Source organism: Corvus cornix, chromosome 19 (genome assembly GCF_000738735.6).
Source record: "Corvus cornix cornix isolate S_Up_H32 chromosome 19, ASM73873v5, whole genome shotgun sequence".
In the NCBI taxonomy this organism is placed as follows: domain Eukaryota; kingdom Metazoa; phylum Chordata; class Aves; order Passeriformes; family Corvidae; genus Corvus; species Corvus cornix.
Window position 1 is genome coordinate 4,798,382 of NC_046348.1, and position 26,827 is coordinate 4,825,208.

The 26,827-nt window shown below is 42.7% G+C and overlaps 1 protein-coding gene across 1 annotated transcript in view; it reads left to right on the forward strand.

The window, feature by feature from the left end:
- The window catches only part of CUX1 (cut like homeobox 1), a 250,222-nt gene that overhangs the window by 181,567 nt on the left and 41,828 nt on the right, over positions 1-26,827 (forward strand). The window contains 11 exon segments of the mRNA XM_039562956.1: positions 1,188-1,292; positions 3,826-4,014; positions 9,654-9,712; positions 15,203-15,251; positions 16,264-16,360; positions 17,450-18,121; positions 19,081-19,146; positions 20,482-20,583; positions 22,802-23,628; positions 25,045-25,210; positions 25,904-25,960. Of these exon segments, the coding sequence (XP_039418890.1) occupies positions 1,188-1,292; positions 3,826-4,014; positions 9,654-9,712; positions 15,203-15,251; positions 16,264-16,360; positions 17,450-18,121; positions 19,081-19,146; positions 20,482-20,583; positions 22,802-23,628; positions 25,045-25,210; positions 25,904-25,960 (2,389 nt within the window).

The following is a 26,827-nucleotide window of genomic DNA, read 5'->3' on the forward strand; positions in this document are numbered from 1 at the left end:
GGCTTTATATTTGCTCTGTGTTCTATATTCACTATTTCAGATGAGCTAGGTTTTCCAAAGGATTAGCAAGGAGTCAGGCACACAAAACATGGCAGTTTTAGTGGCTTATAAATGGCAGTGGGGATTTATCCTTCTGGTCAAGAAAAGTTTTGACCCTCACTGGTGGCAGCTGATGAGTTTGGTAGAATTGGTGATAGGTCTTGGAAGTGGAGATGGAAAATTATTTTGGCTGTTTTCTGAAAGCACAGCATGATTTGCATGGAGTAGCCCAGGCAAAAAGCAGTGATTACTCAAGGAGGAAAGCAGCGTGGTTTTATAACAATAAAATACCTTTTTTTTTTTTAAGAGAGAAGACAGTCTTGCTTGCCAGGAGGAGTGTATATTGTAAAAGAACCAGGTTTTGTTCCATTTCTAACAGAAGCTTACAGACAGTTATGAAAAGGACTTTGCTGCTATTTATTGCCTGAAGTTACTGATCCATCTGTCTCTGCCCAAACTCTTGTACAGACATTTTTTCCTCGTCGTTCTGCTTTTCTCCTTTCTATTATTATTCAATATTTAGATGGGAATTTTGACCAGTAGCCAAGTCAGGGGCTTATCAGCTATTGCGTAAATCCTCAGCAGCTGGTGACTGAGCTGTGCAAAATTGTCACTTTAGGGTTAAATATTGTTGAATAAACAGACCTGCTGAAAGAACAGAATCTAACAATTCATGTTGTAGGGAATAATTACTGCAGAAAGACAGCCCACAACATTGTATGTGTGTTTGAGAGAGTGGTCAGAATATCTTTTTATTCAGCATTTGCCCGTGAGAATTATTCCCATGAGGAGTCTTGCAATAAAATCTGCTTGGTCTATGAGAATAGAAAGAAATTGAATAAAAAGACTCCATTTCCACTTGTATTTATTCAGTCTGGGAAATTCAGTGGGCCGCAGCATTAGTATCAGCAGGGGATTCCTTGCTCCTAGCGTTAAATTACTGTCATAATCGCTCAATTATTTCTTCCTTGTACTGTTTAAAATAAAAATCCATCACATTCTATGTTTTTTTCTAACATTTATTAGGTTGAGTGTTTAGGAAAATCAATTATATTCAGTCAGGCATGAATTGATGAATGTTCTTGTAATAATTGTCAGTTGTTAAACTGAATGTACTTTCTCTTTTCACCCCTTTTCATTTCCTTCAGAGGGCAGAGGTGGCTCAGAGAGAGGCAGAGACCTTAAGGGAGCAGCTCTCATCAGCTAACAAATCTCTCCAACTTGCTACGCAGATCCAGAAGGCACCTGATGTGGTGAGAGAAAATATTTACTGACTCTTACAGGTTTCTGACATTCCTGCAGTACAGCTCCTTCAATTTATGCCCACAGCTATAAAAATAGCTGTTTGAAGTCGTATTTTAACGAAAAGGGAACGGTGCTCCTGTGGGATTGTGGTGGGGTTCAGCTTCTGAGGGGGTTGGTGGCTGGAGGAGACCACGGGAAGGACAGAGGTCACTTGGCTCTGTGGTGATCCATCACTGCCTGGTCCAGGTGGACAGCACAACTCTCAGAAATGATTTCACATGGCTGAGAGCATCAGTAGAGGGGAAATAGAGGCAGCAAGAGAGCCTTGGTGGCCATCAGCACGTGCCTGCCTGTTGGGCCCTGAGGTGTGGGGCTCCATCCCAGGGGGACCCAGAGCTTCCCTGCCCACTCTGCCTCCCCTTACTCTGTGTCTGGGCTGTCAGAGAAACTGGAAATAAATTTGATACTACTCCAGTTTTCACTGGCTGTATCTAAACTGAGAATTACACCTATAAATCCTTGGAAAATTGAGGAGATACCCTGCACTCCTGCTTGCTGCCTCCTCTATGTGGTTCTGAATAAAGCCAAAACTGCTGATGGGACCTGCAGGCACAGGGGGCTGGCTGTTCCAGGGCTCCAGCTGGCCCTGGGTGAACAGGTATCACAGATGAGCAACCAGATTACTTTGATTTTTGTTTGCCAAAGGAGAAATAGGAGTATTTAAATGTAAATCTGCAATTAAGTGAAATTTAGTCTACTTCTAAGCAGCAGATTTAAGAAACAAAAGAAATCATTGCTTTTTTTTCCTTGCAAGCCTTATACGTGCTTGACACTGGTAGCAGAAGAACACATGGCTGCCTTTAAAAATCATTTGCAGAGAACAAGTAACAAACCATAAGTCCTCCAGATCTGTTTGGTTGTCTATTAATACAACGCAGTATTTTCTCAGAGAAGTCAAAAGATAGACAAGCAGGCTGCAAAACAAAAAATAAAAAGCCTGAATATCACTTGTAACTCTGAATTACCTGCCTCTTCCTATCTCATGTCCTAGTCTTATCATTATTTTAACATTAGGTCTTTCTTGTATTTAATAGTACTTCTGCACTTCATTTATATTTAATATGACAACTACTGCAGGATGAAAATGATCATTATCTATCTTATTTCAGACTCTACGTTCTAGTCTCAATAGGCACAAGCAGCAGATGATTATACAACTTGTGATGTTTCATGCAAGCAAATTAGAGGTTTTTTCAAGTTAAAAGTATAATTCAGTGTAATAGGAGAGCGTTGTTAACTGCTGTTCGTACATGCAGCTCTCTGTGAGTGCAGCAGGGTGTAGTCACTGAGAATCAAGCTGAAGGTTTAGAAGATATGGAAAAGGGGATTTTGTTGTTCCTCTATTCCCAGAAAAGAGGGTATGGAGTATATTTCAATCTGCTGGAGTGTCATCTTGAGTCGTCAGGGTGTCAGTGGGGTGAATTCTCAGCTCTTTCACCATAGATCTTTAGTTTAGTGCTCACCATCATCATCTCCCTCTGGCTAAATGGATTCTCTCCTCCTTCACTGGTGCTTCTGAGGAGCAGCCATTAACCTTTGTGAGATGCATTTTGGGCTCTTTAATGGAATGTGTGCCCCTCATTGGGCTGCCTTGTGCCCCCCACACAGACACAAGGGTTTCCTCACATTCTCCATGGAGGAGGCTCAGAGCTCCCTGATGCATCACAGCTGTTATCTCCCAGCACAAAAGGGGACAGAGATAGTACAATTAGTCTCTATTATCTTTTCTGAATGGATCTGCCTTTTCTGAACCTCTCTGTCCGCTCTGATTCATTGTCCTCCCAGGAAGTCAGTCCAGGGAGGAAGTTTCAGACTTGAGGACAGATTTTACAGCTGTGGGAAACTGGAAGAAGGAAGATTTAGGAAAGGGAGTTTCTGAAAGTGGTGACCAAAGGGAGAATGGCCTTGTCTTAGAGCTGTCACATCTCTCATCTTCCCCACAGAGGGATGCTTGCAATAATGTTAACATGAACAATTTTCATGCAAGGAGCAAGTTCATTGGAAGTAGCAGTTTGGGGCAATTTGTGACAATTTTGCCTGAAACGTGCAGTGTGCATGCAGAGAGCCACAGGCACATGGCTCTGCCGTTCCTGATTAAGAAATTCTGCTCCATTACTTCAGAATATTTTATCTGATTAGTATTTTGTAAGCACAGATTTTCATAGTTGTCAAAGCATTTGGGCTATTAATAATAAATAGATCTAAATAGAATCCTTTGACTTTCACGGCTGCATCTTTCCAGTGCACTTACGAAATAGGGAAATTTATTCCCTCTGTTATTCCTGTTTCCCCAGAGAGCTGTCCTGGGCTGTAGGGAGTTTCATCTTCCAGATTCCCGATGTCAATCACAGCAGTCCCAGATTTAGGAAGTGTCTGTTTCTTGTGCCACCCAACGCCGTGTTTGCTCCTTGCCAAGCTGCCCTGAATTTAGGTTTGTTGCCTTTTCTTCATTTTTGTGGCCTGATCCTTTTTTCCCTGCAGGAGCAGGCCATCGAGGTGCTGACACGCTCCAGCTTGGAAGCGGAACTGGCTGCGAAGGAGCGGGAGATCGCCCAGCTCGTAGAAGATGTCCAGAGACTCCAGGGCAGCCTCACCAAGCTGAGGGAGAACTCCAGCAGCCAAATCTCCCAGCTGGAGCAGCAGCTGACGGCCAAGAACAGCACACTCAAAGTAAGGCTCAGTTCTGCCCGAAGGGTATCATGGAGATGATGATATTGGGGTTTGCTGGTGTGAGTTTCCTGTGGTTCTGAGCTTCTTCAGGATGTGGCTGAATTCTGGTTTCTGTGGCATTCACGGAATCACAGAATGGCTTGGGTTAGAGGGGACCTTCAAATACATCTCATCCCACGCCTCTGGATGTATTGTTTTCTAAGTGATCACAGGTTTTTTGAATTCTAAATGGCCCAGTTCTTACTGTTTTGAAATGTGGTTTTGCAGAACAAGGCTACCTTTAGGATTAAAATCACCACCAAACCCCATCATACATTGACCATGGATATGTAATGAAACAGTTGAACTGAAAAGGCACAGAAAATCCCTCTTAGATTTTCAAACTTTTAATTCCCATTCCAGTGATTCAAATTGAAGATTAGCCATGAATTGGTTTATCTTTGAATTTCCCTGCTACCTCCTCCAGTTCTGTCCACTGGAAGTGGGAAGTGTATCATTTAGGGCATAGAAACAAGTAAAATCAGGACATGGAGAAGGCTTTTAGCTTCAATAACCATTTAATTATTTTTAACTGTGTATTTGCTGCACAATAATTCCCATTTATAATTAGCAATCTGGCCTTATACTCATTTGAATACGAGCAGCACTGCCCTAGAACCAGAAAGAAGAGCTGAGAATTCTCTGAGTGACCCTTTTACCTCTGTCTTGGGCAGCTTCACTTTCCCTGTGCTGAGCCCACACAGTTCTGATCTCTGAGTGAGCATGAGAAATGTTTCCTGACGTGGGGTATGAATCAGTTTCCTGTAACTCCTGTCTCCTTCATTGTTCCACCATCTATGAGCTCCGAAGTGTAAACAAGATAAATTTATCTATTCCATTAAAGACTTGGTCGTTCTGCAGGTTTGATAGTCTGAGAGTTTTCTGAGAGCAGGAGGCTGATAGTTCCCACTCAGCTCTGACTGTGGCGTGGGCAGCTTTGCTCTATCAGAATGATTTAATGTTCAATTGAAACTCTTACAAATTGCTCTAATTCTGACATTTTTTAGCAGTTACTGGTTTTGCTGTGGTGGAGCATAACTCACATGGAGAGAGACCTGTTAGGAATGAAAGCTGAAGTGTTGCAGTCAGTGCCTTCTGCATGTTTTAAGCCATCTTTGCAGAATTTTTATGAAAATTCAGTGGAGCAAAGGAGACCTGTTATGTAACTACATTGACAGGATCAGTCTCTGCCCAGCTGTCACCATGTGGGCACCACTTTTATTGAGGGAGATAGGAGCTGCCCTGGTTTTGGGAGACACATTTTGCTGGCTACACCCATGTTCGGGGGATTTTTTTATTTTACTTTTTCATAAAGCCTGACAGAAAATATCTTGAGTCCTTGCACTTGACAGATTTTCTTTGAATAAAGCATGTTCCTGGTGAGGTCAGTATTAGTTTAGCCATTAACTTCAAAGGGAGTAGGATCACAGAAATGACAGAGTGAGTCTTTGATTTCCATTTCAGTAATCTCCTTCCATTTTCTCATAGCCTTGCCCAGCTAATGCTCTGTCTTTAGCTTTCTGTTGATAGTGTCTGATGCAGTGCCTCTATTGATAAAGTTTTAGTCATTTCAACCCTCTTTAACCTTACTTGTTGCAACTATAAAAATATTTCCAAATACTTACTCTCACCCCAAAGTGCTGGGAAAGCCTGTGCCAGGCACATGTTGTACAAAAGCACCAAATCTCAGTGATGATGTGTTGATCTCCTGTTTGATTATGGAGGAATTGCTTCTGAAATAGCAAAGATTTTAATGGTTTCCTCCACAAAAAAACGACTCACAGTTTCACAAATTAAAGCAATGTTCTCAGCCTGTATCTTGGGGGAATTGTTTAATACTCTATGACTTAATGAAACAATACAGAAATACTTTCAAAATTATTGCTTCTTTATCTTCATCTGATCTAATGATCAAAACATGTCCTCTAGTAACAAGACTTTTCTCACTCTAATTGTATTAACCCATTGTGGCTGGGTGCTAGAACATCCCTTCTACCCAGTTAAAATTCAGTAATGTGAGCTGATCACTTAAACTAAATTACAGTGTTAATCTAATGGGTTATTTAAATTTTTTGAGCTCCTCAGTACAGCCCCTGCTATTTACCTATCCCTCTTCATTTAATAATACAGTAGTAATTATATTTTCTAAATAACATAAGGAGGGACCCAATCTCTGCATGCTCTGACATGGGTTCATTCACACAACAAATGCAAGATGATTCTTTAATATGGGATATTTGCAAATTTGATGTGCAGAAAAGCCACCAGTCCATTCCTTCTGCCCTCTGGCTCCTGCATTTTTGTGTGTTGGAGGTCGTTGGAATATATTTTGTCTGAACTAACCAGGTTGATATTTAGTGCAAGATATTAGTTCCTCCAGATTGTCTCACAGCTTGAACCTTTGTTATCCCATGTTCTGTGCGTTTTACAGGGTTCTTGGAGACAATTACCATGCTAATACATTTTAAAACAGTCATTGACTGGGAAGATGCCAAGTGCCTAAACGTTCTGTTTCTACACAGGCGCTGCATCCTCAGTTGTTAGTTTATTTTGTTTAGTAAAGTAGATGTTTAGGTGCAGATTTTCCATGGCAACAATCTCTATATTAGGTACTTGGGAATGATGGATGTGTGGTTTTTGTACAATCCAAAGTAAAATATTGCTGGTTGTCATACTGCTGTAGCAGCATGCAAGTACCTGAGAGTCCAAAACAGCTGCATTTTGTCAGTATCTCTTTTTTTTCTTTATTTTTTTACCTGTGTTTTGTACCTAAATTTTCCAGAAATACTCTGTCAGGGTATAGCACTTGCCTGCACAGAATTGCATTTAGTGCAGATTGCATTAAAATGGGAATCATTAGCTTTTCTGTGGTTTATATCTGTTTCTACAAAAGGCTGTTTTCTTAGCATATCCTTGCATAAGTAACTAACATAGAAACAGGGTATTGTTTGTTTTAAATTTCTTCTGGTCCTTTTTGTACAGAGAACTGGTATAAATAGCCAGTTATTCCTGCTGTAAAAGCTCGTCTGCTCTAGACCCAAAATGTTACAAGTCACAAATGTAAGGAAAGGGTGAATTGTAGTGGATCTGTAGAGCTCCAAACAGAGACAGAAGGACAAAGTGACAAGACCAAGGAGAGCAGAAGGGTATCGTGGGGTTTGGCAGGTCCTCCCATTGCCTGTGACCACTTGGAAAACTCTCAGCTGTGATGCTGAGTCTCCTCCCAGTACCAAGGGCTCTCTGGCTCACTGGTTTCATTTAAAGACCCCTCTCCAGCCTGACCTGATGCATTAAAAATTCTGCTTGGATGCCTTATTGAAGTCACTCTGTTCTGCTCAGTGTTGAGCTGCAGCTTGAAAAGCTGCTTGAACTCATGGTCTGTTGTAGCTGACCCTCCTTAAAGTGTGAGACCTTAGGCCCTGGGGTTACATAGTACATCTCCATTATGAGATTTCAACATGTGTTGTAAATTATCAAAACCTCCAACATCTTTAATATTTGTAGGATTTTCCTGGTCACATCAACCAGGGTTTTCCTAATTATATCAAGTACAGGGCCAAAACACCTGAAGAACTGTGTCTGCTATCTAAAGCAAAGTCAGTGCTTCCTGTAATTCCAGTCAATAACTGGAATTTTGGTACGGCAGGACACATCAAAAGAAATGACTAAAACTTGCCCTATATTTATTCCAGGTGGGAAAAAAATTTGTTTTAGCTAAAATGGACACTTTATTTTTCTTTTTAACACAATTGGAATGACTGCACGAGTCACTGATGACAAAAGACGCTGGGACATGAGACCTTTTTAAGAGGCCACTCGTTTCATCAGTGTCCCATAGAGTGCAAATTCCACACTGAGCAGCAGTTCCTGTGATCCATTAAGAGCTGCTCGTTGAGCAGCTGCTGGAGCAGGGCCCGGGTATTCCTGCCGGGAGACGCCTCTCGTCAGCAGTGGGTGAGGATGCTGGACTGTGGTGTCAAACAGCAGGAGCAGGACGTTGAGAGGGCTGTGTATTGGTAACGTGGGTGTTCACTTTGTCACTGCTCCTTAATATCCATGTTAATGGCGAGGCAGAAATGTCAGCAGTGTGGGAGCTGCAAAGGACCGGGTAGGAAATCCTATGAAAAATGGCAGAATAGCTGGAGGTCCCACAAAACCCCACCATGCTGCTGTTGTCATCTGAAGAAGCCTCATTTAAATTACTGAGATGACTCAAACCATGAATTCACTGTTCTGTGGGTGCTGTGCTACATCATTTTGGGGTTTGTATAGCTCTGAGATGAGTGATACCCACGTGCTGACTTTACTGGGGAAGACAGCACAGGGAACAAGTTCCCAGTTCCATTTGTTGGCCTGCCCCAACCCTACCTCTGTGCCCCCATAGCTGGGCTGCTGCACAGCTCTGTGGGGCTGCATTAAACAGCTTTGATAAAATTATCCAAGTTCCCATCAGCTGTCCCCTGCCCTCGTCCTGCATCCAACGAGCAGCCCCAGAGTGGGTGTAGGATCTTGAATTCCCTAGTCCCCTGAAGGCAGCCTCTCTTGGACATAAAGTCCTATTTTTCTTTTTCATGTCATATATTCCTTTCGTTTTCAAAGTAGATTTCTCTGTCTTTGAGGTGATACGTCCTTGTGTTATTTCTGTTTCCCGTGACCTTTGGGATTCTGTGCCAATTTTAAAAATGAAGTGAGGCAGAGCTAGCCTGAATTTATCCATGGAAGTTGCAAGCCAGTAAGTTCTGTTCTTTGCTTAGATCAGGTGTGCCTGCACTAAGCAAAGAAATTATTGCAATGAATGTGGCTTCTGCAAGCAACGTAACGGCATCAATTATGTATCACTATGTTTTAGGCCTCCTGAAGCATTTACCCCGTAGTGATGAGCACTGTTGTTGGGAGCTGGGTAAGGTCCAAGTGTGTGGCATTGCGTTCTGGATTGTGGCAGCGGGTTTGGTTCGGCCTTTGGGGCGTCCTCACACCCAGGAGAAGCCATTGAGGCCGCCCTGCGTGGGGCAGAGCAGAAGGAGCTGCTGGGGTGGCCTCAATGCTCCCTCTCTGTGTGTAACCATGCAGTTACTGCAATCAGTAATGCTTGGAAAGCCTCCTGGTACAGCTGTTTTGTTTGGGCACGAGGAGCCTTCCAAGCCTAAGGCGTTCCAGTCAACAACAGCTTCTTCAGTCTATTCTTTTTATCATGTAGATAAGGTTATCAAGAACTGTCCTATTAAGAATACAGTATGTGCCAAAGCATCCTGCTTGTTTACTCAATCTCCCAATTCCCTGAAAATTTCAGCTGCCCCATTTTTTTAATACCTTCATCCCCGAGCTCTTCACTGAACACATGACAGTGACATTGCAAACATCCAAATTGGGACCCACTGAATTCTGTCATGCTTGGCACTCTGTAAACAAAGGATGAGCGAGGTATAATTGTGTTTATGTTTAATTGGTTATAGTTTGTTTTCTAATATATGTAAATTAGGTATGAGTCATTAACCCTCACTTGTGCGCTGCTGTATATATGGAATAATTTGAAGATGATTTTCAAAGCCTGCAGAAAAAAAACAATGTAAATAATTAAATCCATGTTCTCTCTTTTAAAGCAACTGGAAGAAAAACTGAAAGGACAGGCTGATTATGAAGAGGTTAAGAAAGAATTAAAGTAAGTGTTAAATGCTTACATAATTTTTTCACAAACTCTGGTTTAATAGTGCTTGTTAAATGAAGCCACAAATCTGTGTTCTTGGAACAATAAAGAATTCAGTCAAAACCACAAAGTCGGGGAAATTGGGATTTTGGCAGAAATTGCATCCAGAACCAGTGGAACTGCTATATCTGAGAGTGCTCCTTCTTATTGCAGCAGAGGATCACAGTAGCAAACGAAACACATGTCCGTGAAGAAAAGCCACTAAAACTGTTGTCCACAAAGGGGAAAAAGTTTCCAAATCTCAAAATCTGTGGTGTTTTAGGTGGACCACTCTTTGAAAATCTCCAGCCAACAGCTGAGGGTAATGTGGACCAAAAATTTCATGCAGAGCCTTTGGCCATGGTACCTTTTCTCTGCTCCTGCCAGCCAGTGTTCAGCACTTACCAGTTTAATGCTGGGCTTGTTTCACTGTATATTTTTGCTAATATATTGTGGTTTTAAACTAAAGCCACAAACAGCCTCTTCCTATTTCAAGGGATTTTCTTAAGAGACTTAAAAGAGCCTCATTTTAAACTATAACAAGATAAGCTGTCAGGTTCAGAAGAGAACTTTTCTGACTGGAAATATGTTTAGTGTCAAGGTTTAAATAACTGCGAGAAACTCCCATCTCTTCTTTCATCATTCTGGCATTTCTGTGTGTGTTTTTAAAAGGCTGAAATAACCCATTCCCTGGTTTAATGAGGTATTTCAGATGAGCCTGGTAGTCATGTGCTTTTGTTTACACATCCCTGGAGGATATGGAAAGCAGGTTTGGATTTGCAAGCCCCACGACTGCCCAGCCCCTGGTGCTGATTTATTCAAGCCACGCTGGCTGAGGTTCTGGTTCACCACCAGCTGCAGCACACCCTGATGCAGGGGTATAATTTTCACTTAAATTAAATGAATTGACCATTTCTTTGATCATTATACCTGATTATTACCTGGTTTCAAAATAGCATCATCATTTAGTGGTGGGATAAATACATCCATGTCCTCTCCTGAGTTAAGGGAACAGCTTCAGGTTTTAGCCAGTTTATGTCCTTGTATGTAAAGCAGTGAATGGGAATAAGGCCACAACCTCCCAGCTTCTTACATTAGATATTAAATGTAAATGTCTTGAAACAACAAATGACTTTTGAATCCTACCTGGTTTCATGTAAAGGTTTAATACAACAGGATCAGGACTTTAAAGGCAGAGTTAAGGTGCCAAGAACCCCATATACTCATTGAGTAGACCCATTTAAGCTTACTTTGCATTTGTACTTTAAATACAAGCCCTGTATTCCTGGTGATAATACCAATATTTTAAAATACTTTTCTTTTTTACAACACTGACTTACGTGGGGGCAGGGATGGAAAGGCAGATGAGAGAAGATGTGACACAGGAGGCTTCATATGATGTTTCTGCTGAGGATGAGCCTGCAGTGAAATAGATGGGAGACTCTCCTGGAAGTGGCCCTGGTGTTGGGTGCCAGTAAATGAACCCTGTTCTCCCAGCTGTTCCAGCTTTTATATCCCTAATTTATGGATTGATAGCTGGCTTGTAATGGCCCTGGGGTCCAGCACCATCCTGTGGGATGGTCCGGGGGTTGAGACCCTCCAGGAGAGCACCGAGGATGTTTGCAATGCTGCATCCTCCAAGCAGCTGCTTCACACCATTCCCCTGCTCCCATCTAATCCAAAGGGCTAAATGTGCATCCCCTGGCAGTGACAGTCTGATCTGAGTGAAGCTGTTCCTGTAAATGAGACTGGGAAAAGTCTGTTGCTGTAAATCGGAGCCCTCACACCAAATCCTGCTGCACCTGCCTTGTGCCCTGAAACACTGACAGAAATTAACTGCTCATAACGTGCACCAAGAGGAAAGATACCTTGTCAGTAAGGCAGGAAGAGATTGAATTTTTATGTGTTTTGGCACTGATGTATTTTCCTTAATCCTTCCTGGGATGTTAGAGGTGTCCTAGGCTGAGGGATCTCAGTATCAGCCAACTTGAACCTTGGAGGAACTTAGGTGGGCCCATGTCAAGATCTGGGATGGGAGGATTCTTCACTTTCTGCTTTGGCTTTTGTGCCCAATGGCTTTTAAACCTATTTTTGAGATCTGAGAGCTCTGTGTGTCCTTTCAGTTCCCTCTTGAGTAGCACAACAGCGCTGACCCTGCTGCCTTTGCAGTCAGGATCAGATGAACAGAAGTCGAGCTGTCCCAATGCACACTTTGCTTTACAGTCAGATCTTTCAAGTCTTCTTAAATGTGCAGATTCAAGTCACAAGATCATTCCTTTAAAAAGCAGGTAACTGATCTTGAGCCACAGATTGAGTCAAGATCTCATGGGCAAAGATATTCCTGGAATCCAAAGAAGAAACGTGCTTCCTCATATTCCTGAGGAGAATGTGTCTTTTGTGACACATTTGGAGAGTCATTTTTGATGTGTTTAACTTTTACATTCTTATAAAAATGAACCTGCTGGAGTGAATATTCCTCTTAGGGCAATTAGAGGTGCCATCAACTTGATTTTTAGTATATTTTGTATTTTAACTGTTTAGGAAATTACCTGTGAAATTGTCAGAAAGTTAATTCAGTTAACAAAGAATCCCCTTCAGGTAGGTAGAGGTCAGCAGGTTTCCAGCTAAGGTTTGAATACACCTTGCATGCACCAAGCTCGCTGGAAATGCAGCTGCTGCAGGGCTCAGGATCCTTCCTGAAGGTCCCAGCTGGCAGCAGGTACTCAGACCCAAAATGCATCAGCCTCTGCAAGGAGAGGGATGACAGGATCGGGGCTTTAGAGCCAGATTTTTGGTGTGGAGATCCAAATATAACCATAAATAGGTTTTTGCTTCCAACCATTGTCAGCTGCATTCTGGGGGCAGCACGGTGTGCTCAGGGCACCACTCATATCTGCTCCTTTGGGAGAGAGCAGCTTTTTCTGGTTTAGCCTCATCCAGGAGGAAGGCGTTTGGAATGCTGCTGGATTGCTCCACGTGGCAAACCCAGGTGTGGTAAGCGGGGCTCACAAGTGCTGCTGGTCTGAACTGAAATGGGATTTCCCACAGGACATTTGCCACAGGATAATTTGCTGTTCAAACTGGGTTTAAATTCAGATGAGTCTCCTCATTTGGGCATCATGAGGATGTGCATTAGGATTGGCTGTCCTTGCAGAGGCCATTCCCTGCAGAATTCATGGAAACAGGGACCTGCCAGTGGCTGGGGTTTTCCCTGCATGAGTCTCTGTGCATTTATCTCCCCCAGCACTGTGGAGTCCTGGGATGCAGAGCTGTGCCTCTGAAGGGCTTTCCCAAGAAACACTGGCTTTCAGCTGGGATTTGCCACCTGAGTCACACAGCTGTGATGTCCAAGTGATGTCAGGGTCTCTGAGAACTCAAGCCATCAGTGCACAACCTCCCCTCTTGACTGGCACGAGTCCATTGATAGCACAAAAGAATTGGTTTTGCACATGGCTGAGCTGCTGTGCCACGTAGAGTCTTCACAGCATCACTTTATGTGCCGTGTATGGGGTGATGGCTCTACCCTACAGCCAGGCAAGAGGTGACACTGAGTGATGCCATATAATGAAAGTGATTGCCAGAAGTTTGTGATTTTAATAATTATTACATTTTAGGAATGCCTGTCAGAATTAACCCTGTGTGCAGTGAATATGCACAGATGCAAAATGCATGAGGTCTCTTTCTCAGAATGACTTTTTTTCCCTTGGATTTGCTATGACTTTGAGTGATCTTGAATGGCCCAGAGACCTGATTTCCAGAGTGTCACTTAAAGCACATCCAGCTCTAGATTAATGCAGGGACAGGTTCAGGCAGTTAGTGGGTGCCTGGCCAGCTGCTCGTGGCATCCAGAACTGGTCCCTATGTCTTTATACTGGATTTCTGCCTTTTTTTGTCTCAGTTTCCACCTGTCATGGAATCACTGAATGTTTTGGGCTGGAAGGGACTTTAAAGCTCATCCACTCCCACCGCCTGCCATGGGCAGGGATACCTTCCTCTATCCCAGGTTGCTCCAAGCTCCATCCAGCCTGGTCTTGGACACTTTTAGGGATGGGACATCCAAAACTTTTAATAAGTGGTCCACAGCCTTTAGTACAGTTCAATAATGATTAAACAGACTGTGCCTGCTCACAGAGTTCCTGGTGCTTTATACATGATAAATGCTGTATAAACACCATCTATATGTGTTTATGTGTTTTTCTTCACCATATGAATGTTGTCTTTGTACGGTAAGAAGCTGAAATCATTTATTGCTTTGATGCCTTTTCCTGGTCTTAAAATCAAGACGCAAACACGGTTAGAAGGGAAAAAGGGATTTTACCTTGGTGTTTGTTTTAAGGATCCTTAGGTGCACCACATCCAGGTCGAATGCACCTCACAATGCCCCCCCAAAAGATCTGGTATATCATTAGAGGTGTTACTAATTAGCACATCTATCAAAGATTCCCCAATGAGAGGCTCGAGTGAGCCCCCTCTCCCCAAGGAACCTTCCCCTGGATGGTTCTATCTTAGTTTACAGAATGTGTTCTGGAGAGGACCTTGGGCTCTGGGGCACACTGATCCCTACCTACGAAGCTTCCAAAATGTTGAGTCTCCGAGCTGAACAAACAAGGCCAAGAATGTAGGCAAAAAGCACTAAGAATACAGAAGTTGTAAAAAAGGTATCACAGGGGTCTAAAAGAAAAGACAAAAAATCTTCATGGCATCAGCCTCAGTCTGAGGAAGTTCATGTCCTGCCTACAGCAAGCTGATTTTAAAAAAATTTATCCAACAAAGCACAGGAATAAGTCTGGATTTCCTGTAAGGTTCTGGTTTGCCAGACGACACAGCTCTGAAAGCCTCTGAAGGGAGACGTCCTCTGACCGCTCACTGTTTGTATAAAATATTGACAATGAGACTATCAGATTCTTCTCCTAATGTACTTATAAATATTTGGATCTTTCATATTTCTTAAGAAATATGGGGCCATTTTGTCTTCCCTTTGCCAAAGAACGAGGGGGTTATTAAAATGAAAAACTGCCTTTTAGCCTGTAGTGCCTTGGTTGGGAGGATTATTTGTGCATATTTTCCTTGCTGGTGAGCTGGTGTATAATCTATAAAGTTCTGTACTGTGGTGGTGATTCCCTTGTTTTGTTGCTTTGCTACAACTTCCTCATTCCCTTCCAGCTTCACAGATAAATTTATATTATTTCTGACAGCTTAAAATGTTATATCCTTATTAACCTTTAAATTTACGCTTTAAACTGGCCTGGTGGGATTGCATATGGAATGATTTAGATGACGCTCAAGAAAATTTTCTTATCCAATAACTGTTTTGAGGAGTTATTCTGTATTCATTAGGAGACTGCGTTACTGCAAGGAAAGTTGTGGTGTTGCTGGAGAACAGGAAATGATAATGTTAATGCTCATTAGTGGAGTTGTTATGAAAAGGAGAAATAGAAAATAATTTCTTTTTTCTGCCTTCCACAGTATATTGAAATCCATGGAGTTTGCACCATCTGAAAGCTCTGGTGCGCAGGTACTGAACTTACTTTTGTTTTCTTACTTACTCAGCAGCTCAGTTGATTAACAAAAATTTTGCCTTGCAATTCCTTGGCGTTGACATCAACAGTTTCCTGTTGATGTTGAGGCTTCTGGGTTGATCGTTGTTTTTCCTGATGTTTTCTTATGTAAAAAGCTGAACTGGACATTTTTTTTTTGCCTGTTAATTTCTTTTAAGTAGTCAAGGACAAAGTGACGTTTCAGCTGTGCTGGAGTGGATAAACCAGAATGTTGTGAAGTTGAGTCATTTAAAGATACTGGTGTTGGCGTACGGGCAGCACACTGAGCAAGGACTTCAGCATTTTTAAGTATTTGTTAGCCTTGAAAATTTCTTTTCACAAAAGAAAACAAACCATTGAGTAATGAGAAAGCTCTGCTGTTCCAGCAAATTAATCTTAGTTAAGTTTAAAGGTTATGAATTAAATTCCTGCTTCTGAAATCTGAACAGAATATTGATATCCTGGGATTCATTTTCAATGGGTTTTTTTAATGATCGAGGGTTAGATATTTAGGGGAGGGTAAACAGCAGGGTTCTCTGACTGATATTATTTTGAACAGTTTCTGCTGAAAAGCAGCATGTCAAGGAAATGCTTAGCTTGGGTCAGTTGACCTAGAAGGAATAATATAACCTTAACTCCTGTTTTAATCAGATTAAAAGAAGTCTACAGCTTTTAAACTGAAAGCGTGCCAGGACCATTTAAAAATAAGTAGGATTAAGAAAATGTTCCGTTACACATCTCAAAATAATGCAGAATTGATGAATGATTTGCAATGAGAATGAAACAATGAATCTCTTCCATGGCTCACACCAGAGCCTGGAGTGATTCCTGCAGATCTACACCTGGCGAATTCCCTCGCTGCCTTCAGAGACCAGTCGAGCACTTGTTGGGCTTTTTTTTTATTTTTTTTTCCCTCTGAAATCCTTTTTAGTGCCTGAGTGAGACTCTCAATGCTTTGAGAAACAAACCTCCCCCTTTGGTTTCCTTTAGGATGCATCCAAGCCGCTGGAGGTGCTGCTGCTGGAGAAGAACCGCTCGCTGCAGTCGGAGAATGCCACGCTGCGCATCGCCAACAGCGACCTGAGCGGTAGGTTCACCCAAATTTTGGCTCTTCTGGTGCCTCTGCTGTCCTGTGATGGGAGGGAGGGCTGAGTGAGAGCTGAGTGTCTGAGCTAATGCATGGCAGGAGGATTAAGAAGCAACAGGAACACTGAGTAACGTTGGATTTCTGTAGTTTTATAGGCTGGATAATGAAGTAAAACTTAGAGAGTCTATAAAGGTTAAGGAAGAGGCATTACAGGCTGTACCAGTGTTTGAGGCTGTCTTCTGTTTTGGGAACAAATCCATCTCTTTCCCCCACACACAGTGTTGTGCAAAACCTTTGCATGTAGAGCACAGTCTTCCTGTCTGATACACTTGGATATACCACCAGCGGGTCAGCTTGGGAAAGCAAAATCCTTTCTTTCCAGCAAAGTGTGTTTGCCATTTGGCTTTCCTAATGTGGGCTTTTACATCTTGTGTGCACATTTTTTACATGGCAAGTCATGGAATTTCCAGATACTTGAATGCTTATGGTTTTTGCAGCTGGAAGAAAGTTAAAAGTTGCCACTGGCCCTGGGATTACTGAATTCTGAAGCGTTTTATGACTTTTAACTGAGCGATCTTGGTGCATCCACCTAATGGTTATTCCTTTATTCAAATTGGTTTGTTCCAAAATGTAAATGTTTGCTGCATTTGGGTTCAGTCAGGTCCAATGAGTCATATCTTGAATGAGAGACAACAGAGAGACTTGCTGTCTGTAACTGCATTTATTTAACTGTATCACTGCACTTCATGTAACTGTTCATAGTGTTAATGTCTGTAAGGGGGATTCTCCAGGCTGCAACATACAAGAAAGGTGCAAACATGAAATGCATGTTGTTTGTTTTGGGGGCCTTGTTTGGCTTAAAAAATTTCAATCATGAAAAAAAAAAATTAAAAATAAAAATTAAACAAACAAAAAAACCCAACAAATGAAAACAAACCAAAAACAAACAAAACCAAATCTCCCACCACCACTCCATTGGCCCGTGTCAATCTGCACTTTTTCCCTTTGCGGGGCAAACTTTGCATTTTTTTATCTTGGTTTTTCCCTCTTTGACCCCCCATAATGCATTATGTTTGACCTTCCTTGTAGGGTCAGCCAGGAGAAAAGGGAAAGACCAGCCTGAGAGTCAGCGTCCTGCAACCTTGCCGGCCTCCCCTCCTTCCCAGTTGCTCCGCAACGCGGGGGAGCAGGCTTCCAATACTAATGGTACACACCAGTTCTCACCAACGGGTTTAAGTCAAGACTTTTTCAGCTCATCCCTGGCAAGCCCCAGCTTACCCCTGGCCTCCACAGGAAAATTTGCACTAAACTCTCTCCTCCAGCGACAGCTAATGCAGTCCTTCTACTCCAAGGCAATGCAGGAAGCAGGAAGCACAAGCATGATTTTTCCAACAGGTCCATACAGCACAAACTCCATATCTTCCCAAAGTCCATTACAACAAAGCCCGGATGTAAATGGCATGGCCCCATCTCCCAGCCAGTCAGAAAGTGCTGGGAGCATCTCTGAAGGCGAGGAGATAGACACGGCCGAAATTGCACGTCAGGTGAAAGAGCAGTTGATCAAGCACAATATTGGACAGCGGATATTTGGACATTATGTGTTGGGACTGTCGCAAGGGTCTGTGAGTGAGATCCTGGCCCGGCCAAAGCCATGGAATAAACTGACTGTGAGAGGCAAGGAGCCATTTCATAAGATGAAGCAGTTCCTGTCGGACGAGCAGAACATCTTGGCTCTTCGCAGCATCCAGGGCAGACAGAGAGGTAAGTGCTCCCCAGCCCCCTGCTCCTCATAGTTCCAAACGTTCCAAACCAGGAACTTCCCCATCCAGGGCCGTTTGTGCACTGCTGCTGCTCTCACCCAAGTCAGGTGCCAGGTGCAGGAAGCTGAGCTCCTAGCCCTGCTTTGCAGCACCCTGGCAGGTTTGTATCTCTGCTTATGCTTTTTTTAGCTGCTGGCTGGTGCCTGTCAGCAGGAGTGAGCAGCAGGGGCACTCACAGCCCTCACTTCCCAACAGCTCCGTGCCACAGCTAAACACGGAGTGAAAAGGGTCAGCAGCTACTCAGGGTATCGGTCCTCAGAAATACTTGGGGATTTTTGTTTGAGGTTGTTTACTGAGACCAGGCTTTTTGTTGTGTCTTGCATGATTATGTTTTTTCCCCAAAGTGTTCTGACAAAATAGGGTAGGTGATGCATGAGATGAGTAATTAAAACACAATCCCAGTTTAAAGCAGCTTTGCATATTTAAGGCAGCGATTTTAAGAAGTAACATGCATTTCATTGTGATTCCTCTTAAGACTGAGATTTACATTTAGAGAAACTGAAAACTAAGTTGTTTACAGTCAAGAAATATTGGAAAGGACAGGCAGGGTTTTCCTAGATTTTGTTTAATTGGAAGCACACACTGTTAGATTTATAATCTGTTCTTCCTTTTGATGATTGTACTTGAGGGGATTATCTGCCCATCTTTAACCTCTTCATTTTTGGTATCTCTAGACATTTATTTATATCTGTCTAATCTCCTTTCCGAACATAGCTGTAATCTTTATTAACAAATCAGCCAGCCTTGCTTCTTCCCAAGTAGCCAGTTCCTCCTGCTCAGGGGCCCGAGGGGCCAGGAGAGCTCAGGGCCAGGCTGCCAGCTCCTCATGTCACACAGCCCGTGATGTCAGAGCAACCATCCCCTGATTGTTTTGTTCTTACCAAACTTGTTTTTCAACAGAGAATCCAGGCCAGAACCTGAACAGACTATTTCAGGAAGTACCGAAACGAAGAAATGGGTCTGAAGGTACGTCACAGGCAGGTGTTTTTCTTTGCAGTCAATCCCTAGGAAGTGGAGTGTGCTTTAGCTGTGTGTTTCCTTAAAACTGTGCAGTTTGATTCTGGCCTGGAATCTGATAGAAAAACAGACAGTAAGTATAAAACAAACCATGGGTTAGATGAACACTTTGCTTTTTCTAATTCTGCTGCTGCTGTACTAACGTAACCCTGTTTGGATAGTTCTTCCACTCCCATCCTCCCTGTGTCCGCAGATAAAAAGAGAGAAGTGATAGAAGAGGCTTTATAAAGTCATCAGATCTATTGAAATGCTCTCTTTGCTATTTTTGTGGATTTGGAGGGAGAAAGTTGCACAGTTACAACATCAATTGCATACTGCTTCTGCTCTAGATTTACTTCTTCTCATGGGGCTTATGCTGACAAATTCCACTTCAATACACGGCTGAATTAGTGGGATGCTTAGTTCAGTGTTATATATGGAAAAGACAACAAGTGAACATCAGATCCATAAATTATCACTGCACAGGAAGTCTGCACATTTTCTTTGTTATGGATTAGTTGCAGAATTTTTCTTTTAGTAAGACCAGAAAGAAGGAAAAACAAAAGCAGGTACATCAAAAGTCTGCAGTTATTTTGACTCCAGTCACAGATTACCTAGCTTGCTTACAAACAATAATCTCATAATGGAAAATGCAGTTACGTGCAATAGCACTCACAGTTTTCCCTCCTTTTCTTCCCCTTAGAGGTTAAAAACAAAAAAAAAAAAACCAAACAACCAAGTAATAGCTCTTAGCTGGAGAGTACTTCAAATGGTATCTGCGTTTAAATTACTCTTTCTCTTAATGTATTAACCTCTAGAAAGTTAAAAATTATTTTTATCTAGTTACTTTTTAATTCTGTTTTGGGCTGAATGTATACTCATCCTACTTTGCCTAGCAGCTGATGCCATTTTAAAGTTGATTCTTGGGCTTATGTTTTTAGCTTTCTTCCTTTCCCCTCCGGTTCTTTTCCCTTCTGTTTCCTCTCCCCCTCTAAAAAAAAAAAGCCAAAAAGGAAAGGAAAAAGAATAGATCTATATATGTTACCATAGAAAAGGAATATATGAGCACCTAGTTGTTCCTCTGATGTTCTCACCATTCCAGGGCAGCTAGAGACAGGCACAAGTAGGATATTTTGCTTTTATTATGTTAAGTACTTTTTTTGTGTGGTGTAAATGTTGGTAAAGGTCCTGTGCAAGTTGTCCTCAGGTTGTGCTGGCCGTGTATCGTACACAGCGTGTCTTTGTGTTACAAAAACAGCCAAATAAAAGTGTTCCTGGTGTCATTAGTTGTGTTTTCCTCCCCAGGTAACATAACCACACGAATCCGAACCACAGAGTCTGGCTCTGATGAAGCCATCAAATCCATTCTCGAACAAGCCAAAAGGGAGCTGCAAGTACAGAAAACAGGTACAGCCTCATTTTGTCTCTGCCTCCTTTTACTGCAGAATTTAATTAAAACGATTGCCATGAGCTTTCTGGTCAGTTAATTATATTCTTAAAACCTTCAGTGTAGATTTTAAAGAGTTTGCTGGAGATTTTTATTGTTATTTAGTGGAGTTGTTTCTGTGTCTGAGACATCCCAAGTTAAGGTCACATGTGTCACGGCGTGGTGGGGTCTCTGCTCCGCGCCCTGCTCCCTGTGGGATTTCTGAACACCTTTATCCCTGTGCAGAGCTCTGAGCTCCTGGCTGCCCTCCAGACCTGCAGGAGTCACTGAGGGGAACCTACAGAATCCTTTCTTCTCCCACTTCACTCCTTGGAAGGGGAACAGCTCCTGCTTTCTCTTCTCTTCTGTCTCACTCAGGCCCTGGGAACACAACTGCATGGGAGAGGGACTGGATGGATTTGTTGGGGTGAAGGTCACACTCTAGGCAGCAATTACCAGTCCCAGCACCATGGTACATCCTGTACTCAGACAGGCAACTGAGTCCTGACTCTTAGGCTTTATTTTTGGTTACAGAATGTATTCAGTGAATGAACTGGAAAATCCAAAACACATTCCTTTTCCCAAAAAATCCATCTTAGCCTGAGATAAGTCTAATTTCTTGCTGTATGCTGTCATGTAATTAACATTTCTGTCTATTCCATAGCCCTCTCAGCTTTAAGAGTTCCCAGTACTGCTATGGGCTGAAGTAGAAATTACTGTGGAATACTTTTGTTTCATTTTTGAAAGTAAATACTGATATACAGTTTTGGGCAGTTGACTTTCAAATGAAAACTAAGTTAATCTCATGGCAGAATATAAAACACTAGTTAATATATGATCTAAATAATATGACTTTATACAAGAAATTATTGCACAGAGAAAAATATGGGCTTTGTGCAGGAAACTGCAAGAATGTTATTTGGTAGCATGTTTCATCTGAGAGTCTCAGACTTCCTTTCAAATATTAATTCGGCCTCAAAACTCCCTGTGAAACCAGCAGATAAAACAGCAGAGAGAGTCTCACTGTCTTTTTTCCGATTTCTTAGCTTGTCATGTATTTTACAGTGCGTGACAGGGAGGAATGTGGGGAGGCAAATTCAGAAATGCATTCAGATGAGCCACAGTATTACTGGAGCGATACACAGCGTGTTTCAAATCTTATTTCACTCTGAGGCCACTCCTTGCAGAGTGGGGGTTCCCTGCTCCCACCTGGTGCTTCACTTTCCCTGCTCCCTGTAGAGCAGCTTTCAGAGGAACTGGTTTCCAAGCACAGGGGACCTCAGTGGAGACTGAAATAGAAGCAGATGCCATTGCAAAAACCTCCTGGCTCTGCAGAGATAATCCTCCACCCACGTTCCAGTCTCTGCTCATCCCCGACTGCTGCAGCACAGCCACCCAAATCCTGGTTCCCCACTGGAATGCTGCATTTGAGGGTTATCTCTGTTGAAAGCACCCGTGGCTCCATCCTAGGGCTTCGGATAAGGGAGAGGGTGATGGCCAGGTGTCAGCCTGGCTCTGGTAGAGCTGTTTATTTCAGTGGTTGGGACCATGGAACAAGAAAACAGGAAGCAGGAGCATATTTAGCTTGTCAAATGAAATAATGATGATCTCTTCCTGAAGTTCTGGCTTTGTTGTAATTTGTGTGTTTGTGTTTCTGAAGTTAAAAGGTCTCACCTTATTTATACTGTAATAGTCTGTCCAGGTGAATGCAGCTGTGTTCAGTTCTGAGTGCGTGTTAAATTCATTTGTGAAGAAAAGAGTGAAGTGAAAGGTTAAATAACTTTGTAAATGCAGCTATAAAATGTTATTGACCACTTGGGGGTGGGGGAGGAAGAAGTAAAGGCTTGATTTTCAAAGGCATTTATTTGAAAATTTTTACAATGGTGGAAGGGCAAGTGATCCCAGACTTGTGCAGCTGAGTCTCTGCGTGCAAACATCCAGCACTTTGGCAACTCTCAAAATTTTCCAGTGAAGAACTTTGGAAATCTTACCTTATTTTGAAAAATGCAAATCTTTGCTTAGCAAAAACTCCTCCCTCCCATCCAGAAATGTATTTCAGCCCCACCCCCCTCCCTTTTTTTTTTTTTTTTTTGTTTTTTTTGGGTTTTTTTGTCCTGTCAGGGAAATGTTTACAGTAGCACGTGTTGAATATAAAGCATTTTCCTCTGTTGCATTTAGTCTTTTGGTTGTTTTTCATAGCTGAGCCGGCTCAGCCGCCTTCTGCCTCTAGCAGTGGCAATTCTGATGATGCAATTCGATCCATTCTGCAACAAGCCCGACGGGAAATGGAGGCACAGCAGGCTGCCCTTGAACCTGCCTTAAAAACACCACCTCTATCTCAAGCTGACATTTCTATCCTGTCCCCCAAACTAGTGTCTACACCTGCAATGTCTTCGGTTTCCAGCTATTCTCCTTTGGCCATATCCCTGAAGAAACATTCATCTGTCACTGATTCCAGTATCTCTGCATTGCAGAACCTCTCTGGGCTCAAAAAGGAGCCTCAGGAGGCACCTGTTTTAGAGCTTCATGGAATAAGTGATTCTGCCCAGGGTATGTTGAGGCATGTTAAAAATGAGTTGGGACGTGGTGGTGTTTGGAAGGACCATTGGTGGAATACTGTGCAGCATGAGAGAAGAAATGCAGCTCTTCCCGAAGATATAAAAGTTGAGGAAGCCAGTGGTGGAAAAGAAAAGGTCAGCAATCAGACTAGGCCAGATCGTAGCCAGCTCCAAGGACCGTCTTCTTCCGAGTATTGGAAAGAGTGGCCAAACGCGGAATCTCCGTACTCGCAGAGTTCTGAATTGAGCATGACTGGGGCGAGTCGCAGTGAGACACCACAAAATAGCCCCCTCCCTTCATCCCCTATCGTGTCCTTGTCCAAGCCATCCAAACCTTCGGTTCCTCCACTGACACCCGAGCAGTATGAGATTTATATGTACCAGGAGGTGGATACGATAGAGCTAACGCGGCAGGTCAAGGAAAAGCTAGCAAAGAATGGCATCTGCCAAAGGATCTTTGGGGAAAAGGTAAAGAAGTGGTTCTCTCTTGTTTCACCAGTGTTGTGGTTGTGCCCTCTGCTCCTTACACAGGTGCAGAGCCAGAGGGGGATGTGCCACGGGTGTCCTGTGGAAAAATGTTTCTGCTCCGTGTGTGAAGTATTTCAAAACTAAGCTCACAAAGTATTCGTTTCCCTGGGTGGTAGGAATTGCAAGAGTTTTTATAAAGGGATTGGCTTCAGCCACTTGGAATTAGGAATGAGGCCCCAAGTTTAGAAGCCTTGAAAGCTGAAGCAAACGTTGCTGAGACTCAATATTTCATGTTTAATGTAATGAATTCGTGGAATATTTGAGTTAATACCATTGTCATGACTGGAGAGTCTTAACTCTGTTATAAGCGAAGATTATGGACACAAGAGCATTTTTCCTTTTTCGTTATTATTTGGAAATGTGCACAAGGGCATTAAAACAAACACATGGAAAATCCCCTAACTCTCCTTAGTCTGAAGTCAAGAATTCCCAGTCATTTCTTATACCTGGTGCTCAGTACCTCAGTGTGCTCTGAGATGTTTTAGAGCAGTGTTTGATTACAGATAAGGCTCCCTGAAGTTCTCACGTTGTGGGCCCTAAGCATTGAGCACGTGGGATTTTGAGGGTCCCTAACCACCAGAAAACCCCTCCCAGGCTGTAAAAAGTGTTGGACATCTGCTGTTTCTTCTTCCTATAAAGAATGGAATCAATAGAAAAGTGTAATAGGAGCTGGCACCGCACTATTACCTTCTCACTAAGATGTAAAATGAAAAGTCTGACCTCTTGGGGTCGTCAAAGATCCCATGGCAGCTTTCATTAAGTATGATTTTTAACTCTTGTACCTGTGCTGAATTCCAGGCAAGTAATTGCATTCTGCCTGTCTGAGATTCCCCCCCCCCACTGCAGTCAGCTGTATTCTTGAATATTTACTTATGTGGAGCAGCCACTGCTACAGGTGAAAACACACATCGTTATAATTCATCCCCCAAAAATCAACCAAATACAGGCCTAGTCTCAAAAGTCCCAATTATTTTTGTTTGAGAACAAAATACATGCCAGTCATTGCCTGTTTCATCTGCCTGTGTGTGCTTGGACTCGGTGTTTTTCCTGTTAAAACTGATGAAACTGTTTGACACAAAATATGAAAAGCATGCAAATCCCTCACCAGGCTGCTGCCACCCAGATCCTGCAGGAAAAACCCACCTTCCTTCAGAAGGCAACACAGCAGGAAGAAAAGCATTTCCATCTGAGTATCCACAGAAAACAGCTTTTATAATGGTCCAATTTTTACAGTTTTTATAGTTGTCCATATACAAACAATTTGAGCCACACAGTAAAGGAAACCAAAATGAGTTAAATTCCCCCCGTTTCCACTGCCAGTGTGTTAACATGCCGTTCTTGGTTGCTTCACTTCAGGTATTGGGGCTGTCCCAAGGAAGTGTCAGTGACATGCTCTCCAGGCCAAAGCCATGGAGTAAATTGACCCAAAAAGGCCGAGAACCATTTATTCGTATGCAGCTCTGGTTGAATGGTGAGCTGGGACAGTGTGTCCTGCCCGCACAAGGGCAGCAACAAGGACAAGGTAATTAAAATTCCACTATGTTGTTTGAGTTGAGGAGGAGGAGGAGATTTTTTTTTTTTTCTTTTGCCTTTTTTTTTTGTTTTTTTTTCTATTTTCTGGTTTTGTTTTTGGTTTTTTTTTTTTAAATTTGCAGTAAGCCAGCCTTGCACCAGTGCTGGTCCAGGTGTTATGGAAGTGGCAGCATCCACCCTGGCAGCCCGGCCGGTCCCTAAGGGGACACGCTGGGAATGTTTACGATCGTTTATGTGTAATTGATAAGCAGCAGTTATCAGGTTCCTCATTAGGGTGGTATTATCTAGGCACGAGTATGATATGCAATCCCAAAAATTTTGGCCAAAGAGCTGGAAAATGTTGCACGCTGTTTCCTAGGGTTGCACAGGGGATTTGGATTGTTCCAGGGAGAATATCGATTGCTGTCTCAGGAGGTGAGCTGGAAAACTAAGCTTTAAAGGGGGAGTGCTGGGTTGCAATGACACTTTTATTGTGGCTGTCTCTTCCCCTAATACCTATTGACACAGAAAAGTCAGGCTGGAGCCTGGCCTCGGTCGTACCTTTCTGTGCCACTGAGTTAACTGAGCAGCGAGCCCTTGCCGAGATCAGCACTTTGCTATTTGTTGAGCCTGCTTACTGTTTAGTTTGTGGTTTGGCATCTCCTTTTATTGTTCCCTGATTTTCCTCTCCTCTCTTATCTAGTCCTTCACTCTGTGACATCATTACAGGATTCCCTACAGCAGGGATGTGCAAGCTCAGGTAATCAGCTGGTTTCAATGATTTGCTCTGAAATAATTCTCTGTGCTTTTGTTGCGTTTGCTTTGATGCCGAGAGGTTTCTCACGTTTTGTTGTATCATACAGGAGTCCCTTCAATTTTTTTTTTTTTATTAATGCAGTTAATTCCTCCTTCTCTCCTTGTTGCTATGGCAGATGTAGGGAGCACACATATTTAGCTGCATATATTAGGTAAAGAGGCTCTGTCTGATCTTTGAGACCATTGGCTCTGTAAGGGGTTTTTTTTTGCCATAGTTCAGCTTATCAATGTGACATGTGACAATGGCTGTAAAACAAGCCCTTGGTTTGTAATGTGATCCACATACTCCGGCTGCTTCACTCGCTGGTAGGTTTTTTTCCACTCTCCTTTGCACAAAATCTGCTTTGTTAATCTGAAGGTGGGGAACAGACCACATTATGTCTTTTTCAAGCTTTGTTAAATATTCCCAGCTGACCTTTTTTTCCTCTTTTCCATTTGCAAAAATTAAATAAATAAATAAATAAGCAGATGCAGCAAAGCTGAGTGTCAGGAAAGTGAGTGTCTGAAGGCTTTTAGAGATGGCCACAGGATAGGAGGGAGGCTGGGACAGGAGAGAACAGCTGTGTTCCTGCTGTTAGATACCAAACTCTACCCACACAGCCTCTTACCAATGAAATGCTTCACTGATGTACAACACTCCAGAAAAATACCCCTGCCCTGCTCTGTGCTTACAGCCAGTGCCCTGTGCTGGAGAATTGCTGCATTTCAGGATACAGACAGGGATGGGTTGTGCTCTTCTTCCACTTTTCTGCTATTCTGAAACGCTCCCTTTTTTTCTGCAGCTCACTGGCTTTACTCTAAATATCCCAAC